Here is a 19424-nt window from a genome sequence, read left to right on the forward strand (position 1 = left end):
TAGCCTATTAATTACCAATCTTGTAAATAGTGGGCCGATCAAAAAAGAGATCTCACAGTGGTACAAACTCATACTTGATGAAACGGACGGGGAATTCAGCTTACCAGATCGGCTGTGGGGTCCTTCAATTATTGGCCATAATCTGCAAGAGCTTTGGTCCGCTTCATTTGGGCTTCTAAGGAGTCTTGTGAAGCCTTCATGGTTACGCAGAAATCATCTTTATACCCTGCATAGAGCGTATTATTCTCCCCTCAGATTATCTAAGTTTTCACTAGGCAATTCAATTGCATGTGCAAGGTGTGGGCTGTTGGCAGCATCGGATACCCATATGTTTTTCGAATGCCCCCGTTTAGCTGTATTTTGGGAAGCAATCAGCAACACTCTTACAACATCATTGGGTGCTCCGGTTACTTTAGATCTCCCTTTGGCAATTTTTGGGATTCTTGTGGGAGTACAGAGCGCAGCCAAAAGCTTAGTGTTTTATGCTGTACTATTAGCAAGGAGGGAGATCTGCAGGAAGTGGAAGGACCCTTCACCTCCTTCCCTCAGCGACTGGCAGGCGTCCGTCTTGCAGACCGCACGTATGGACCTCGCTAGGTCTGGCAACCAGAGTAAGAGGGCTTTTTGGCATTTGTTATCATGGGTGCAGTGAAGTCTCCGGGTTTTTTTTTTTTTTTCCTCCGGGTCCGATGATTACATCACTATGGTGGTTTTTTTTTAATCTCTTACACCATTTGTACAGCCGTTCTCCGGTCCTAGCCCGGTTCTGTCTTGGCTGTCACATCTACCAATGGTTACCGTTGACTAGGTAATCGGTGTTATATGCCCTCACGATGGAGCCCGCAACAGCTGAGGGATGTTGGTCCCCCCCACCTAACTCGTTCCTTATCCCTGCCAGTTTTGACAAACTGAGACAGCTGGTTGAAGGCTTATTTCGGTCTGGCACTAGATACCATGGTGGTAATGAGGACAACAAAAAAAAAAAAGAGAGTCTGGACAGGTCAGGCAAAAGGAAGTGCAAATGTAGGAAGCCAATCAAATAAAAAAAAGCATTAACAAATGCAATAGGACTCGTATTTATGCGAGTCCTATTGCATTGTAAACAAAAATGTGGGCGTCGAAGAAGGCAGGAATGGGAGTGGGTGGTGGTGGGGGTGGCCAGAGAAGGCATGGACTGCGGGAGGGAACAGGGGTAGGCAGGGGAACAAAAGAGTTGACGAAGTAAAGGGGCTGATGACCATGGAAGGATACAAATGACGTCATGGCAGTAAGGAGGTGGGACTAATACGCCAGCAACCAATCAGAATTGTGCCAATCAAAAGCCTGGGCAGAAAGTGAGCAGAGCTTCCCCCACAATACTGTATACAGCATCTCTCAACGAGACAGCACATGCGCTGCCTAGCCGAGACCTAACGAAATGTGATTTACCAAACCAAGCAAGGCCAGGTTTGCATGGCCCTGAGATGTTTAGTAAATCTGGAGTGACGCAATTCAGTGCAAAGCAACAACTTACACTACTTCGTCCCAGTGAGGTATTCTTTGGGTGGAGCATGAGTGTTCTCTCACAGCCACCTATGAATATTGGTGCATTCACAGATTCAACATGAGTGGTACATCTGGGAATGCACCAAAATGCGGCGCCTTCCCAGGTGAGGCATTACAAGGTGAAATATCTTTATTTCTCTTTGTTTTTTCATCTTTCTGCATGAGCTGCATTTTGCAGCACACATAGAAAGAGGAAACATCCTCAAAGGATGGTTTTTGTACAGGAGGTGTCCCTTTTTCTGCACAAAAAGCGTTGTGCCTGCAATACAGGCACCTTGCTCCGTGATGCATGCATGCATTGGTGCTAGGCAACCAAAAGTACGCCAGGGCACACAGACAGCAAAAATGTGCATATTTTGATAGATATGTTGCATTCCTGCCCTTTCACACAGCACAGTGCAGCAAGGTGTCTTGCTGTGTTGCGTTGTCTGAAAACATAATGAATATGGCCCTTAGTGTTTTAAATAATTGCTATTCATCCTTGATCCCATGGGCATAAGGACTGCTCTTGTTACATGAATATTTTATAATGTTTTAAGGCCTCTTGCCTCTGTATTGTCATGAATAATATCCTTAATTGTGTAGTAGCTCCATTTAGAGTTTTTCTTAAATTCTCGTGCTTACCTAATTCTCGCATTGGACCAGGGGTGATGAAGTACTGGGTTTTTCAGAACCGGTCCCGAACCAGTAACCCAGCGGTGCCAGGGACAACACCCTAAGACTTCGGGTACTTCCTGTTTCAGACTGCAGAAACTCAGAGTCTTCTAGGTGAAGTCAAAGATCGAGTTTATTGGCTGCAACCAAGTAACAGGCGTCCTAGAAGTACAACACGGTGTATGTTCTCAGGAGACTGCTCAATCTTACAAAGCCAGCCTTCTCTTTTTATACAAAATATTACGCTTTAGGCAAATATTCTTTACATTTCGGTTGATCATTCACATGTTTTCACCACAAAGGAAAAGCAGAGTCATGATGACAAGCCCATATTTCAGTTTGTCCAGCCCACAATAAATTATCCGGCAAGGCCCAGTTTTCTCATCAGATATCGACGGACCCCCAATAAAATCGGGCACCTCCTCCTTGTAAAGCAAGTCATAAAGTAGGAAACAGGGACAGGTGTGTACAAGATTTGGCGTGGTTTGTGTGCGATGAAAGGTTTATGGCATGTTGTGCCTTGATACTATCTTGTTCGGCCACTGGGGAGGGAAGTGACTGAACAGGTTTGGCCTTGGGCAGTGGAATCAGCTCGGCCAGGTTACAGGGAAGTCAGCAAAGGTGTACGTGTCCTTCAGAAGGGAGTTTGTCCTTAGTCATTGGCCTATGTGAGGGCAACTCACAAAATGGCTGCCGTACACAAAATGGAAGCCGAGGGTTCAGGACGAAAACTACGGTTTCAGAGTGAAATCGTCACTCGAACATGACGAGAATGCTTGTACATAGACTACTAGCCATTCTCGGTCTTCTGATATCAAATTTGTCATGCTACGATGATGTTTATAACACGGGTCCAGAATTTTCAGTACCACAGCCCCTCCTTTTGCCCTTACATAGGCAATTAACCTATACTCACGCTAATCTGAGTCCAGGTCTATATTCCTAAAGTCATTGAGATGTTGCTGTAGCATCATTCTATTACTTAGTTCGTCCCTCAATACAGGTTTCCTTACACACGATGCAGCACAGAGGCCACATAGTGCAGGAGCACACTGTACACACAGACAGAACAGGAAAAGAATGGCTAAGATCATCCCAACGACCATCAGAATTTTCCATCCCCAGTCGGATACCAGTTCCCAGAACCATCCCATCAACGACCAATCTCCTTTATCCACATGAATAGATTCGGAAATCTTATGCAGTTTGGAGATGGCCTGGTACACTGTTGGAGCGTTATCTGGAATGAAAACACAGCAACTTGATTGGATCAATTTACATACCCCACCTCGGTCTGCAAGGATGACGTCTAACGCGACCCTGTTTTGAAGGGTCATAAGACGATCCGACTGGAGCTCAGCAGTCAAGTTACTCAACCACCCTTGTCAATTGCCTTATGTTCCTGCTGTTAACCATTGGTCCCCAGAACGGCAGAAAACCCTTTACGAAGTCCCCAAATTTTTGTCCTGCAGTGTCTTCTTTACTGAAGACACCTCTAACTATCCTTGTCTTATGGTAATCTGCCGCAGCTGTGTAGGTGGGAGGCAACAGGAACGAAACAAAACATGTGCCAGAGAAGTCAGGGGGCAACCATGTATAGGCTCTATCATGGCAGATGAAATAGGTACCCTTAGCTGCTAAGAATGAAGGGGAAGTCTGAGACGCAAACACATATGTTTCAGTACAGATACTCTTTCCTAGCTGAGCTCTGGGATTCTTGCCATTACCTTGCAGACATAGGTGACCCTGGTGGGGTACTATCCAAATCGGGGAAGATCTCTTAGCTTGCTGTTTCTCACTCAAAGTAGCTCCATATCCGGTTACGTTCCATCCTATATATACTAGTGTCTCATCTCTCGGGATAGTCTCGTAGGAAATATCTTCCTTAATCATGTCTACTATACCCTTAACTAGAGCACTATTCTTAGGATTGTCTGTTGCAGAACGTAGGGGGTAGACTTCATGTGCGTAGATGAACATCGTTCTGTACGCCCACACAGAACCATTATGGCTAAATGGCAGGACTAGATAAGGAATACCTTTATCCGTGGTGTGAGTCATAAGACCACACACCCAACAGCTAGTCGTGTTCATTACTAGTTGGTGTTGGTGCAAAAGCTGAACGAAGGAGTTATTAATAAACTCTAATCTCCTAGCGGATTCGTGTTCAGGAAGAGGTTGAAAAGAATGCGAGGAAACAGTGGAAGGAGGAGGTATGGGCGATGTAGTGGGTGCAAATGTCACTTGAAACGAGAATAATTCTGTCGGCTCGATGGAAAGAAGCTGAACCACCAAGCTTTCAGATGTGGCTAGCTCGGTTTTTAGCTGTTTTTAGTTTCGAAAGAGCCATATATTCAACAAGAGGAAGTAAATGGAAAAAGCTGGGCGAATCAATCTGGTCTCCAGTTCTGAGGTGGAAATTAGGATTAAATCCACCCATTTAGATTGATTTTTTTTTTTTTTTGGGATTTTTTTTTGGGATCTTGACTTATTGCTCCTTTTTCTTTCTTAGTGAATGTGAAAGAAGGAAGAAGAAAAAGAGAGGAAAGAAGGGGAGAGGGAGGAGGGGAAAGGAAGGGAAGGAAAGGAAAAAAAGAAAAAAAGAAGAAAAAGGTTTTTGAATTTGCTAAATTCCTTTGATCATGAGTACTGTGTTTTAAGATTTTGAATTTAATATGTATTTTATTCATCATGTTTTTGTTCCTATGATCAGTCTGTAACACCATTTTGCTATGTACCTGTTTGGATTGAGTTAAAAAATTAAAAAAAAAAAAAAAAAAAAAAAATGAAACGAGAATAAAACATATCCAATAAAAAACATCATTACACTTAATAACATAAAAATACATAATATCAAAAAGCGTTTCGTGGTCATCCGTTTACATATTCAGGCCTTAAAGTTCGTAGTTTTGGCAGGTCTCTCCATCTCGAAAAACTCCATCCTCTCTAAAATGCTGCTCGCGATGGTAGGGTGTTCTATGCTAAGGAATGCTTCTGTCAGTCCAGGGCAACTCCCTTAGACCAACCAGAACTGTTGACCTAACGTCTTCAGCTGCACCCCAAAGACTTTGGGCAACCGCGACCCTACAGCGGAACCCGGATGGTGGTTCGAAAAACAAAAATAAAAAAGTTTCTCAGATGGGAGAGCTGCACTTCCGAAAATAGCAAAGAAAAGGAATAGTTTTATTAGTTCATAATTCTCAGCCTTTTCTCTCCAGGTACTGTCTGATCTTGGAAAAGGAGTTTAGGCTCTGTAGTGTCCAATCGAATTGACGGCGGCACAGCTGCTTGCAAGAGATTGTCACTTTCTTTCTCGGTAATTGTTCCTTTTATACGTGCATCACTGAAAGGCAGAAATCGAGGCACAGTTTCAGTCTCTGAGTCAGCGACGCCCTCCTGGACCCACTGGTCGTACGGCAGAGGCAAAGGTACCCTCTTGCAGTGTACCCCGTGGATCCAGTGCTTCTTTCCTTCCACTCGAACAGCTGATCTTGTTGACAGAAGGACAAGCTGAGGGCCGGTCCAACGGGGCTGGTCGTTCTTTGTTCGCTGAAAATTTTTTACCAGCACCCAGGATCCAGGATTGATTGGGTGTCCTGGAGCTTCAGAGACCTGAGGCAGAGTATCGTGAACCTGTTGGTCTAAAACATGCAATTAAGCCGTCAATTCATACAAATAGTCAAGCAGTATAGGGTGTTCGATTTCACTGAATTTCGTCGGCCTTGGCACTCCCCATATGTTGGCCGGTCGGCCGAACACAATCTCATACGGACTAAGTCCCACTCGCGAATGCACAGTCAATATGGTTGATAGGAGTGCCAAAGGCAGAGCGTCAGGCCATTTAAGACCAGAGCTCGCTTGAATTTTGGCCATTTTAAGTTTTAACGTGCCATTGTAGCATTCTACTAGTCCAGCTAATCGGGGGTGATTTGCAGCGTGAAACTTCTGGTGGATGCCTAGCCCTTCGCATACCTTTTTCATCACTTGACCCACAAATTCACTCCCATTGTCACTCCGTACCATTCTCGGCATTCCAAATCTAGGGAAGAATTCTTTCACAAGGGCTTTAGCTGTGGATAAGGCAGTGCTGTCTTTCAGGGGATATGCTTCTATCCATCTTGAAAAGGCACAAACAACAACAAGTACGTATTTCAAATTGTTGCACCTTTCCATGTGGATGAAATCTAGCTGCAAAACCTCGAACGGATACGTAGGAGGCGCAAAATGAACAGCTGGAGTTGGGGTTCCCCTACCAGGATTGTATTTCAGACACACCATGCAATTTTTGACAACATTCTCTGCACACTTAGGAATTCCAGCGTTTTGCCATACCGGGGCCAACAACTTACAAATCCCTTTCACACTGATATGGGCCATTGTAACCACTGCAAGCACATACGCATCGGGTAACAACCATCTCCGATGCTCTGACAATTCAACCCAACAACCATTGGCATCCAATTTACCCGTACTTTCTCTCCACACACTTAATTCTTTCTCTGTGGCTTCAGCTTGAATCGACTTCACACTCTCTATCGTGTCTTCACACATTCCAACATCACCAATCCATCTTGCAGGGCCGGCAACATACATTCGACTCATCACATCCCTTGCTGTTTCATTGGCGACTTCATCAGCAAATGCATTTCCATGACCAACATCATCTGTCACCTTCTTGTGTGCACTGCATTTCACAATCGCAACTTGCAAAGGCAAAGTAAGGGATTCAAGAAGCTCATTCACCAACTGACCATGCTGAATCTTAGCTCCATGCGAAGTCAGAAACCCACGTTCTTTCCACAATCGTCCAAAACTGTGAGCCACACCAAATGCATACTGGCTGTCGGTATAAATGGTCACTTTCATTCCTTTCGACAACACACACGCTCTCGTAAGTGCAATCAACTCTGCTGCTTGAGCTGAATTATGTGGGATACGTGCAGCTTCAACAATTGTATGCAAAGTCGTGACAGCATATGCTGCAGTCGTACCACCATTCGGAAGCTTGAAGCATGAACCATCCACCCATAATGTACCATCACACTTCACAAGCGGAGTGTCCTTAAGGTCTATTCTCCCTTTCGTCTCTTCTTCTGTCCTGAGAAAACAATCATGCTGTTCAGCAGCATCTAACTCTGCTACAATTGGCAACAACGTAGCTGGATTAAGCGTGTTGCATCTTTTTATGTGAACATGACTCGCTAACAGTGTCAACTCGTAACCTGACAACCGAGCACTAGTTAAGTGCTGTGTCTTGGTCCTGTTTAGCAACGTGTCCACTGCATGTGGAACCATCACAATCAATGTATTGTTCATCACTAAACCAGCAGACTGTCGAATAGAAACAGCTGCTGCCGCTGTGGCTCTCAAACAACTCGGCAATGCTTTAGCTACCGGATCCAAAGTTGACGAAAAATATGCACATGGACGCTGCTTGTCTCCGAATAACTGTGTCAACACTGACAATGCACAACCCTCTTTCTCATGAACATACAATGTAAAGGGCTTACTGTAGTCGGGGGTACCCAACACAGGAGCCGAACATAATGCATTGCGCAATTCGGAAAAACTTTTTTGACAATCTTCAGACCATGGAAGGGGATTTGGTGTATCTTTACAAGTCAATGCCACCAGAGGTTTGGCCAACAGAGAAAAATTCGGTATCCATTGTCTGCAATATGATGTAATGCCCAAGAAAGCACGCACTTCTCTCTGTGTCCTTGGCACACTCAATTTCGCTATTGCCTGAATTCTTTCTGGGGTCAGTTTGTAATGCCCAAGAAAGCACGCACTTCTCTCTGTGTCCTTGGCACACTCAATTTCGCTATTGCCTGAATTCTTTCTGGGGTCAGTTTGTAATGCCCAAGAAAGCATGCACTTCTCTCTGTGTCCTTGGCACACTCAATTTCGCTATTGCCTGAATTCTTTCTGGGGTCAGTTTCCTTCCCTCCTTCGATAAGAGGTGACCTGGGTAGGTCACTTCTTGTCGACAATATTGCAATTTCGAAAGAGACACTTTGTGGTGCAAATCACACAAATGACGCAACAACGACAACGTGGCCTCTCTACATATTTCTTCAGTATCTGCAGCAACAAGCAAATCATCAATGTACCGAATAAGGGTAGCGCCATCAGGTAAAACAATTGTATCAAGCTGTGTTTTTAAAGCCTGACTGTATATCGATGGGCTTTCACAGTAGCCCTGGGGAGCGCGTTTGAAGCGGAAGCTTCGTACTCCTAAACTGAATCCAAAAATATCCCTGCTCTCCTCGGCAATCGGGATGCTGAAGAACGCATTCTTCAAGTCAATCACCGAAAACCAAGTAGCAGAAGCTGGAATCATGGTCAATAGTGCAGTGATATCAGGAACAACTGGAAATTGTGGCACAACTATTTTATTCACCTCTCTGAGATCAATCACGAACCTGTACACGGGTGGTTGGGAAGGATCAGTACGTTTCAAAACAGACAGAACCGGACAATTGCAAACGTGACCTCTTGTCTCCTCAATTACATCTTTTTCAATCAAATCGTAAATGATCGCTAGCAACGCTTTCTCACCTTCACTAGAGATCTTGTATTGGGGAATGCGTGGTATTTTCACATTTGCTTTCAATGTCACAACATACGGCGGTATTTCCAAAAGACCCACATCGTTAGGACCAGTAGCCCAAAGAATATCGGGAAGAAACGACAATTCTGTCGGAAGTTTGTCCTTTGACAAAGTCAAAGTCAAAGTCAAAGTCAAAAAGATTTTATTTGTAATGGTACTCGACAGAGGACCACAAATAAGACATATAAAACATATAAAACAGGAAAAAGAACAAGATAATGTATGCATCACAAATTAATATAAAAACAACATAGATTTAAAAAATTTGTAAAAATTATAACATACAAATTCATTCGGAGGCAGTTTGCCCACTGTTAATAGTTCTTTTTCCTTTGTTAACCTGCAGGTTCGATATATTGGATCAATATATAAAGCACGTGCTACTACTACTTTAGAATTAGGGCAAACAAATAGTAAATGCTCCACGGTCTGCTCGCCCCCTTGACATAACGAACAAAGATAAGAGGATTCCCCAGCTGACCATTTTGATTTATAGGATTGGACAGGTAAGATCCCTATTCGCAACATCAAGATCACCCTCCTTGCACTATGAGTAAGGGAAAACAATATATAAGGCTGGATGTTTTTATACTCTATAAGTTCAGTGAATGATTTGAATGTTTTTAGTTTATTGCTGTGCGCATAGTCCAGATCAAAACTCAACCTAGGCGTAAAACATTTAAGAAAGAGTTTTAGTTGCGATACAGACCAGGTGAGTAAAATATCTGTAGTAATTTCAGCCATTCGAAATGCAGCTGACATATTCACTAAAAAAGTTTGCTTAGCTGCTTCTATGTCAAAGGTTTCTTTTTGTAGCAGGAATCTAAGTGTTCCCTCCTTTGCATGGAGGAGATTGTAGGCCCACCTAATGATGTTGGCCACAGCCGTGGCATAAGCACTTGTTATTGCGAATTCTAACCTTAGAACCTGTACTGGTGTTGCAACTGGGACCTTCATCATTCTTTTCAGAATTTTTCCCTCTTGACGATCCATGAAGCCCCATTGTTTTATAGGGATATATTCCGTAGCGTACGACAGGACTGCAGGAATTTTCACTTTGTATATTTTTAATAATGAAGAGAAATGCCTGCTCCCCGTGGCACTATAGAGTCTTGAAAGTGCTCCAGCATGTAAATCGGATTTCTTTATTAATTTATCTATATGCTTTATGTTTGTTAGATTCTTTGAGAGAATCCTGCCGAGGTATATATATTCTTTTTCTTCATCGATCTTTTCACTTCCTAGCCTCCAGTTGTATTTGACACTTTTTTTCCTCCCAGAGAAGGCTACAACTTTTGTTTTCTTTACATTCGGGATTAAGAAATTTTCATTTAAGTATTGAAACAAAATGTCAAGAGAATTTTGCAGACCGAATGGTGTGAGGTCAAACATAACTATATCGTCCGCATAAAGCAACGAATGAATACTTTGTTTGTTTATTTTTGGAGGCAGGCTTGAGCCCTGCTGTAACTGATGTGGCAGGTCACTGAGGTATAACGAGAATAACATTGGGGCTAGTAGACAACCCTGTTTAAGACCATTCTCTTTATTTATTACTTTCGTTAAACCTTTTTCGCCCCCCATTTGGACTTGACACCAAGTTGTAGTATGGAGGCTTATTATTACCTGTAGCAAATGTTCGTTGATTCCAAAACTCCTCAGTTTGTTCCATAATGTGGGTCGATCAACACGATCGAATGCGGTCGAATAATCTATAAATGCCATATAGACCGTCTGTTTTCTTCGTGTCACATATTTATCAAGAATAACCTGGATAATTGCAATATTGTCCGTGACAGAGTGCTTAGGTCTGAAACCAGCCTGGAACATAGGTATCAGACCCATCGAAAAAGCCCAGTTTTTTAATTGCAATAATACTTCAGCAGCGAAAAATTTTCTGGTAGCATCCATCAGTGCTATTTGACGGTAATTACCTGCTACCGTTTTGCAACCTTTTTTATATATAGGGATGATAATGCTCCCCTGCCATGACTTTGGTACTTGTCCAGTGGTAAAAATATAATTAAAGAGTGGGGTTAACAGAAAACTCCATTCCTTAGGATTCATCTGCAGGGCCTTTATAGGAATTTGGTCGGGGCCAACGGCACCTGTACTTCTTGCCTTTCGAATGTGGGTTTCTACCATTATTGTTGTTGTTTTAGGAATTAATGTTTTTAGTTTTTCCTTTACTTTATCTGCACAGTTTTCTTGTAGTGTGACCATATTTGATTTGTAGAGATCTGTCAGATAAATTTCCCACTCTTTCGGAGGAACCGGTACTGCTAGTAATTTCTTTTTTGTTCCTGTTATTTTAGCTATTAGTGACCAATAAGTTCTCTGGTTAAGTTCTTTTGCAGCAATTTGTAAGTCAACCCAGTTGCGGTCTTGAAAGGTTTTTTTTTTACTTATTTTTTCTCTTCTCAGTTGATTTTTCAGCTTGTTTATTTCTTTCTTTTTGGTAGGAGAAGAGTGTAAATATTGAGCTCGTATCAGTTTATTTAGTTTTTTCCTTGTCAGAGTATTCCGGATTTTATTTGTATTTTTCTTCATTTTATTACCGGTATTTCCTTGAAGATTCATTTTTATTAATGCCTCTTTAAGTTCGGTAAGCATACTCTCAAAGTTTTCTATAGGATCTTCAGAGTACTGTTTCTTTAAGAAGTATTTATGCTTAACCAGTATTATTATTTTGTCCATAGAAGATGGATTCCAAAAGATACGTCTCTGATCGCTGTTTACCAGAGTTTCATTTCTATCAAGGATCATCTGTCCTTCTACTGCAGACTGAGCCGACCAACTGGTACGTAGTTGCATCACGGCGTGATCGCTGTCTGATGTAAAGTTGGAATGAAGATGAGAAATGGTTTCAAATAGATCTTTGCCACAGATAATATAATCTATTATCGAAGGGCTCCCGTTTCCTTGTCTTGTGTATGCTGCCGGGATGTCTCCTTCAATGTTCCCATTCAGGATTACCCCATTTATATTAAATAACGTTGATAACATTATTTTCTCTCTTTTATTAGAGCGAATGTCTCTGGGGAATTGGGGAGTAGAAAATTCCAGGCTTTCCTCTTCAAAAAATTTTCCCCACTTTTTTATTACGGGATTAGAGATTTTCCCATTGAAGTCACCCATAATTATGTAAGATGGAAACATATGGGCTTCTATTATTTGTATGATGATTTCCAGGGTATCTTCAAATAAGGTGTCGTACTTTCTTCCAGGGGGGGCGTATATATTAAAAAGCAACATTGCTCTTTGTGAGGTCGTATTATAGGTATTTAGAAAAAGTTTAATACATTGCAAATTGTCACTATTGGTCTCAACTATCTCTTGTGCCCATAGGTAATCCTCTCTCATTAGAATAGCCAAACCTCCTTTAGCGTGGCCCCGATTAGTAGCTTTTGCAGATATATTATAAACATAGTAGCCTTTTTGTGAAAAGGGTTCTGTTGCCCAGGTTTATTGTAGGGTCAGAATATCAGGCTGGTTATTGAGGACTTCCTTCATTTTATTTATTGTTCTCCCAGCGATGTTCCACGATATAAACTTTAGACCTTGGTTAAACAGGATACTTCAATTGGCTAGAACTTTTATTGCAGTTCAGCGTCCCCGATAGCCAGGTCCACGACTTCTCAGTATCAATTTCAGTAGCTTTGTTCTCATTTAATTCCAAGTACCACACTTCCCTTTCCCCTTTATTCACACAAATTTTCACGATCTCTTCTCCTTGTCGCATATCTCTAAAATAGCTAGCCCCTGAGTCTTCAGACATCAAGGAAGATCTAGGACCATTGTTTGGATATGAATTAGAGATTAGTTGCATGTTGTTGTTTGCGATTTTATAGTTTTTATTTCCTTTGGGCTCGACCTTCTCAATTACATCATATCCGAATTTGTGTATTATTTCTTTTTCCCTAAGTATAATCCCGGGTATTACGGGAGACCAAAAAGAAACCATTGCGATTTTATTATGACCTCTTTTGGGGAAAGTCACTAGGTCTATTTCACTGCTAGTCAATAATTGGAGAGACTTTATGTTTTGCAAGAGGTTGAGTATCCTGCCTCTATTAAGTGGTGTATTATCGATGGGGAAAAGTTCTTCAAATTGAAGTGCATTTGACTGTATATTAACGCTGCATTCGTTGTCCTTCTCGTTGCTTCTTTTGACATCGATATTTTCATGTCTTGTCTTTATAACTGTCCTGGTTGGGAGGTATTCATCCGCCCTTGGGTTAAGCGCTGGCTTTGTATCTATACTTATTCCTATGGGGGACTCTCCTTTTTTACTCGTGTGTGGCGTACTTTTCTCATCGTATTTCTCCTGTAAATCTTTTTGAGGTATATTGATTTTTTGGAATTTAAGTTTACGGGTTTTCTTTTTGTGAATCCTTCTAAGAGGTTTTTTCCTCCTTTTATATTTTTTCTTTTTGCTCGAATTCCTTGGTTTTATTTGTTGTTATTTCTCCTATTAGAGTTTCTGACTTAGTTTTTGTACAAGAATCTTCATCTTCCTTTACTAAATCTTTGTCGTATATATCCTTTTTCTTGTGTTTGTTAAAAATCGGAAATTGCTTTTGCTTTTTTTGCGATTTTTTTCTAAATAATCTTTTTAAGGAATAGAGTGTGGATTCGTTGAAATATTCAGTTTTTTTCCTTTTATGAGTTTCTACGAGATCTTCTTCTGATGTCTGAGTAGAAGAGTGACAATTGCTTTGTTTATGGTCGTTTTCCTTTCGTTTAGTGGTATCCTTTAATTGATTTTCTATTATTTTTGAGGACTCCTTTTTCCTTTTCTCTTCTACTAGAAACTTTAAAATACCAATTTGGACATCCAGGGTTTGATCTGAATTTTCAAGGATGTTTCCTAAAAAGGAGAGAACCGATTCTAATATTTCCTGTAATGAGAAAAGAGCCTTAGATAGAGGAATTGTAGATTTATCGAGATTGTTGTTTTCAGTTAGGAAGGGGTCCAAAAAGGAATCTTGTTCTTGTATAGATGTTTTTTTTATGTCAGTATTTAATAGCTTTATTTCGGAGCTATTTTCTTCTGCTTTTTGATTGAATATACTTAAATCCTCTAATTTTTGTAGGCTCCCATTGCCCTTTGTATGGAGTAATTTTGAATTCGGACTATTTTGTTCTGACTTGTGATTAAGTATGCTTAGGTCCTCTGGTTTATATAAACTCTCATAGCCTTTTATAGGAGTTGATGATTTCAGGAGGATAGAGTTGCAGTCTTTTGGTTGTTGGTCATTCATTGAGTGAATAGTCTTGTTGGTGGGCGCCATGTCACTTACGTTGTGAGACAGATGGGGGGATTCAGATAAGCATGTTAAATCCCCTGAACTCCCAAGTGGTTTATTTTCAGTGACAGACACTATTTTATCAGGTATCTTTTTTGATGGTAAAGAAGAAAAATATTCATTGATTGCCGGGGTTAAGGTACTTCGGCCAGGTTTTATCGCTTTATCTGTAGATTTCCTGACTGCTTCCTCCGTTCCCATTCGCTTCATGAATATTGTGCGCGAACGTAATTTTTTTAGACCCATTTATCTTTCCTTTTACAGCTTTTATAGTAATTTTACTAGTTAAAATCTCGGAGAGTCTCGTTCCATTAAGATGTATATGTCAGCATAACACTCATGACAAAACCACCTCACTGGGATAGGATTGGTGTGCCACTTATATCGAAGAAAGGGATTGTTACCTTTTTTCGACGATTCGTCTCCGCGATGGTCAAGATTTTTTTGGGAGGTGATGTTAGTGGGGTGGCCCGTCCCGTCCTCGATCGTCCCCGGACGGCCACAGACGGCCCGCCCTTTGCCCGGGCTTAGCCCGGCGTCCCGCTTAGCGACAGGGGAGTCTCTTTATAGGCGGAGCAGGGGCGGGAAGAGACTCCAGGTGCGCTCCGGTGATGCTGCGCTGCACCCTGGGTCTCGCAGTCCCGGCCCCTGTAACAGCAGCCTCACACACGGTCCAAAAGCGGTCTTACACCCTCGCTTCAAGAGATAGCAGGCAAGGCAACAGAAAGCCAAAAGTCACAATGTGGAAATAAAGCTACGAGCGGCGCCCGCGGAGCGGGGGCCGTGAGCAGTTAACGAAGCAGGCAGCCAATCAGGGCGGAGCAGGGGCGGGAAGAGACTCCAGGTGCGCTCCGGTGATCCTGCCCTGCACCCTGGGTCTCGCAGTCCCGGCCCCTGTAACAGCAGCCTCACACGCGGTCCAAAAGCGGTCTTACACCCTCGCTTCAAGAGATAGCAGGCAAGGCAACAGAAAGCCAAAAGTCACAATGTGGCAAGGCAACAGAAAGCCAAAAGTCACAATGTCACAATTGTCCTTTGACAAATACATTGGAGAGATCACTTTCCTACCTAGTGTAAGTTGTACTCCCGAAGGAGAACAATACAAAGTCGTATACAATCTTTTCAACAAATCCAACCCTAGCAAGCTTTCACCACAACCTGTCGTTAAAATAAGGGGTGCTTCGAATTCACAAGGTCCAACAGAAAGGGACATAGGACTAGAAACTGGGTTCCTAACCGGGGCGCCAGAAAAACCTACAGAAACATTTGTTTCGCCAGACAAAGGTGCGCCAGGGAGTTTGGAGTGCATAATAGAACTCTTTGTAGCACCAGTATCCAACAGAAAAGGCTCTGACACACCTGATGTAATCACCTCAACGTAAGGTCCACTCTGATCTACTGGAACTGAAACAACTCCCTCTCTTTGTCTATGGCTGTCCTAGTAATCATTACTTTCCATATTCTCATCTTCTGCATAGTAGTCATCAGCATAGTACTGAGCTGTCCTACCAGATGCATTATCCCTCTGATCAAACCTATTAATTGAATTTTTGAACTCTTTGTAATACCCTGCAGGATTCTTATGAGGATCAGGCAATGTCTGTTTAAGGGCCAAAACTTCAGCTCGCTTCCATGGGACATGTACCCAAACACGCTGAAAATATGCTGGAACAGCATCAACCTGATTAGCTAGATCAGCCGCAACGGCGTCCTTCTATACTGGAGGAACTTCTCTCATGGGATATTGTCTCACCTTCTTCTTAACAGAAGAACCAAACAACGAGCGAGAAACACCTTCACTCCTGAAGGATAACAACGTTGCAACCGCTTTCTCAACATCGGAACCCACAATTGACCCCTTTGCAAATTCAAACCGTACACGACTCAACTCGGGTGGATTAGGCTCCAATTCATTTTCCTCTAAATCCTCACACAGAAAAACGCACATTTTCTCAAAAACGTGTCTCTGTTTCGGTGCTTCCCACTGATGGAAGACATCCATAACAGACTCTAGGTCAGAACCCGTTGAGTCAGTAACCCATTTACGTGCCAAATAATTCAACGTTTCCTTCTCTCTAGAATCAGGCAGTTGACTGCGCAACTGTGCACGCTCTGATGTAGGGGTCGTACTTGTCGCCCCAAAGAACGGATATAGAAGACTTGTGACAGTGCTAGTCACTCTTTGTCGGACAGAGGGAGAAGTCGATGAAAAGACAAGTGGAAAAGCAGGGTGAGGCAAGACAGATGCAGAGGCAGTGTCAGAAGGAATACCAGGAGTGGGAGTCGATATAGTAGTTAAAGTTGTAGGAAGTAAAGGCAAAGCAGACGTCAAAGGCGGTGGTCCTTGAGGAGGCTGCACCGGAGGAATAGGAACCAGCTGAAAAGGTGCTGGTGGCTGTGGAGGAGCAGGAGGCACAACAACCAGAGGTTGCGCAGCTAAAGGTTGCGGAGGTGCCGTAGCATTTTGCGCATAGGGGGGTGGCGAACTCAATAAATGCGACATTAGGGGATCTTTTTCAAGTTCTTTTGCAGCATCTTGCTGAAGAGGCAGTAAAACTGGATAGCATTTATCGATCACCATTTTACGTTGCCTGTGCAACTGCTCACTCATCTGTTCCTCTTCGTTATCTTTAAACTGCATGGCAGCTTGCATTATCGAGATACCCCTTTCTCTCTTATTTTTCTTCTCTAATTTAATTTCCTTCTGTTTGGCTTCCTTACGCCATAGGCGGAAAGAGTCAAACATCGCCGGCCGGGCTTTCTTCTTGAAGAGTTTGACCTCGAGGTTATCTAGTATTTCCGTGTCAAAGCTACCATATTGGGGCCATTTTAAAACACCATCCTTTCTGGTGTATCGGATCCACACTTCATTGAATGTGATGGGGCCTACTCCATGTTTCACATATAATTCATAGGTCGGAGTTCCAATCGGAGGAACCGGACACGAGTCCTCCAATCGGGAATCCCTATTACTACAACCAAGACAAAACAAATTTCCAAGTCTGCTCAGACCAGGCATCTTCGCTCTCTAGCCTAGCTTCAAACTTCAAAGGATTATTGAATACGATATTCTCGTGAATGCACGAGTCCTTCGGCTTTGGTACTTGCAAGTTCCAAATCAAAGATCCCGAAGGGATACCCAAACTAAGAACCAAACTAAGGAATGGGAGACGCTCCACTTATACTTAACTGAGGTATCGATGACGTCACCAGAAGACTCGTCTATCGTTTCGCTCTACTAAACGTCAAGGGTCCAAAACAGGGCGATAGTCAGGGCAGCAGTCCTTCGTAGCCGTCGGGAAGCGGGGAACCTCGCAGCAAAGACTTTCGGACCACGTCGACATGCAGGGGTCGATGAAGTGGCGGCCTTCCTCCAGAATTTTCACACGAAGCTCCTCACAAACCTCTGGCTTGGACCGGTACCGCTGATATAGCCCCTCGTTGGGCGCCAGATGAAGTACTGGGTTTTTCAGAACCGGTACCGAACCGGTAACCCAGCGGTGCCAGGGACAACACCCTAAGACTTCGGGTACTTCCTGTTTCAGACTACAGAAACTCAGAGTCTTCTATGTGAAGTCAAAGAACGAGTTTATTGGCTGCAACCAAGTAACAGGCATCCTAGAAGTACAACACGGTGTATGTTCTCAGGAGACTGCTCAATCTTACAAAGCCAGCCTTCTCTTTTTATCCAAAATATTACGCTTTAGGCAAACATTCTTTACATTTCGGTTGATCATTCACATGTTTTCACTACAAAGGAAAAGCAGAGTCATGATGACAAGCCTATATTTCAGTTTGTCCAGCCCACAATAAATTATCCGGCAAGGCCCAGTTTTCTCATCAGATATCGACGGACCCCCAATAAAACCGGGCACCTCCTCCTTGTAAAGCAAGTCATAAAGTAGGAAACAGGGACAGGTGTGTGCAAGATTTGGCGTGGTTTGTGTGCGATGAAAGGTTTATGGCATGTTGTGCCTTGATACTATCTTGTTCGGCCACTGGGGAGGGAAGTGACTGAACAGGTTTGGCCTTGGGCAGGGGAATCAGCTCGGCCAGGTCACCGGGAAGTCAGCAAAGGTGTACGTGTCCTTCAGAAGGGAGTTTGTCCTTAGTCATTGGCCTATGTGAGGGCAACTCACAAAATGGCTGCCGTACACAAAATGGAAGCCGAGGGTTCAGGACGAAAACTACGGTTTCAGAGTGAAATCGTCACTCGAACATGACGAGAATGCTTGTACATAGACTACTAGCCATTCTCGGTCTTCTGATATCAAATTCGTCATGCTACGATGATGTTTATAACACGGGTCCAGAATTTTCAGTACCACAGTGAACCACCCAATTTTAAAAGATTGACATTCCTAATCATATTACATTATTTTTTCACAGAGTTACAAATATCTTGCTGAAGTGCTCCATGTCCATTACTGCATTGCTGGGGTTATTAGAATCACTGTGCATGTTCCAGAACTTCTCAAAGATGGATCCAGAAACAGCAAAAGCTTTCCTTGGAAAACTACAAGAAAGGTAAAGAAATCATAATTATGTAATATCACAATATGAACATATTTTAAGTGAATCTGTAAGCATGACCTGGTCAAATGAATCACATATTCATGGAGTCACTGTTAAAGAAGAAGGGTGCAGCTATCTTATGATTTATCTAAGTACCAGGAATTCTTAATTTAACTTTTTACATTACTGGACTGCCTCTGCATTATGATTTTACAATAACTCTATCACAGACAGTTTCAAATTTGATTCAATCGCTAGACCTGAATACCAGCTCCATAGTCATTTTCAAATATTCTAGGACCAAATAGTACATTTGACCTACCAGAGTCCACTACGCACACTGCTGCCCTGTGACACGCCAGGTATGGGAACACATTTAAAGCACAGCTCTCTCGCCCTTCCTCAGCCTCTGATCATTGGCGTATTTTGCAGAGGACGGTTGCCTAGGATTGATTCAGTCCACCGAAAGTTATCATGCGCGTGAGAATGTGGCGTTTATGGAGTCTGGGCAAGTGTTTTGTACTGTAATTACACTTTTACAGCAGTTCCCCCTGCGAGGAGCTGCATCACACTTAAGTGCCCACAGAAAGGAGTAGCGTGACAATTTGGGGTGGTGGGGGCAGGAGAGGGGGTTGTGGAGCTTCCCAAGCCTAAAATACACATGCTTGCAGATAAATGAAGGGGACACTCACCTGTCTCGTCGTCGCTGGGCGAATGGCTGCGCTTCTTGGAGTACATGCCTGTCTTTGCCTGCTTGTCCTTCTTCCTATACTTATACTTCTCCACTG

General features: G+C 42.8%; 1 protein-coding gene across 2 annotated transcripts in view; it reads left to right on the plus strand.

Moving 5' to 3' along the window:
* LOC144770655 (putative methyltransferase DDB_G0268948) overlaps positions 1-19424 on the plus strand; it is a 430911-nt gene that overhangs the window by 369352 nt on the left and 42135 nt on the right. For both annotated transcript variants that reach the window (XM_078655364.1, XM_078655366.1), the window contains one exon: positions 18511-18648. In XM_078655364.1, the coding sequence (XP_078511490.1) occupies positions 18511-18648 (138 nt within the window). The remainder of the gene's footprint in view (positions 1-18510; positions 18649-19424) is intronic.

This window comes from Lissotriton helveticus, chromosome 7, assembly GCF_964261635.1.
Source record: "Lissotriton helveticus chromosome 7, aLisHel1.1, whole genome shotgun sequence".
Lineage (NCBI taxonomy): Eukaryota > Metazoa > Chordata > Amphibia > Caudata > Salamandridae > Lissotriton > Lissotriton helveticus.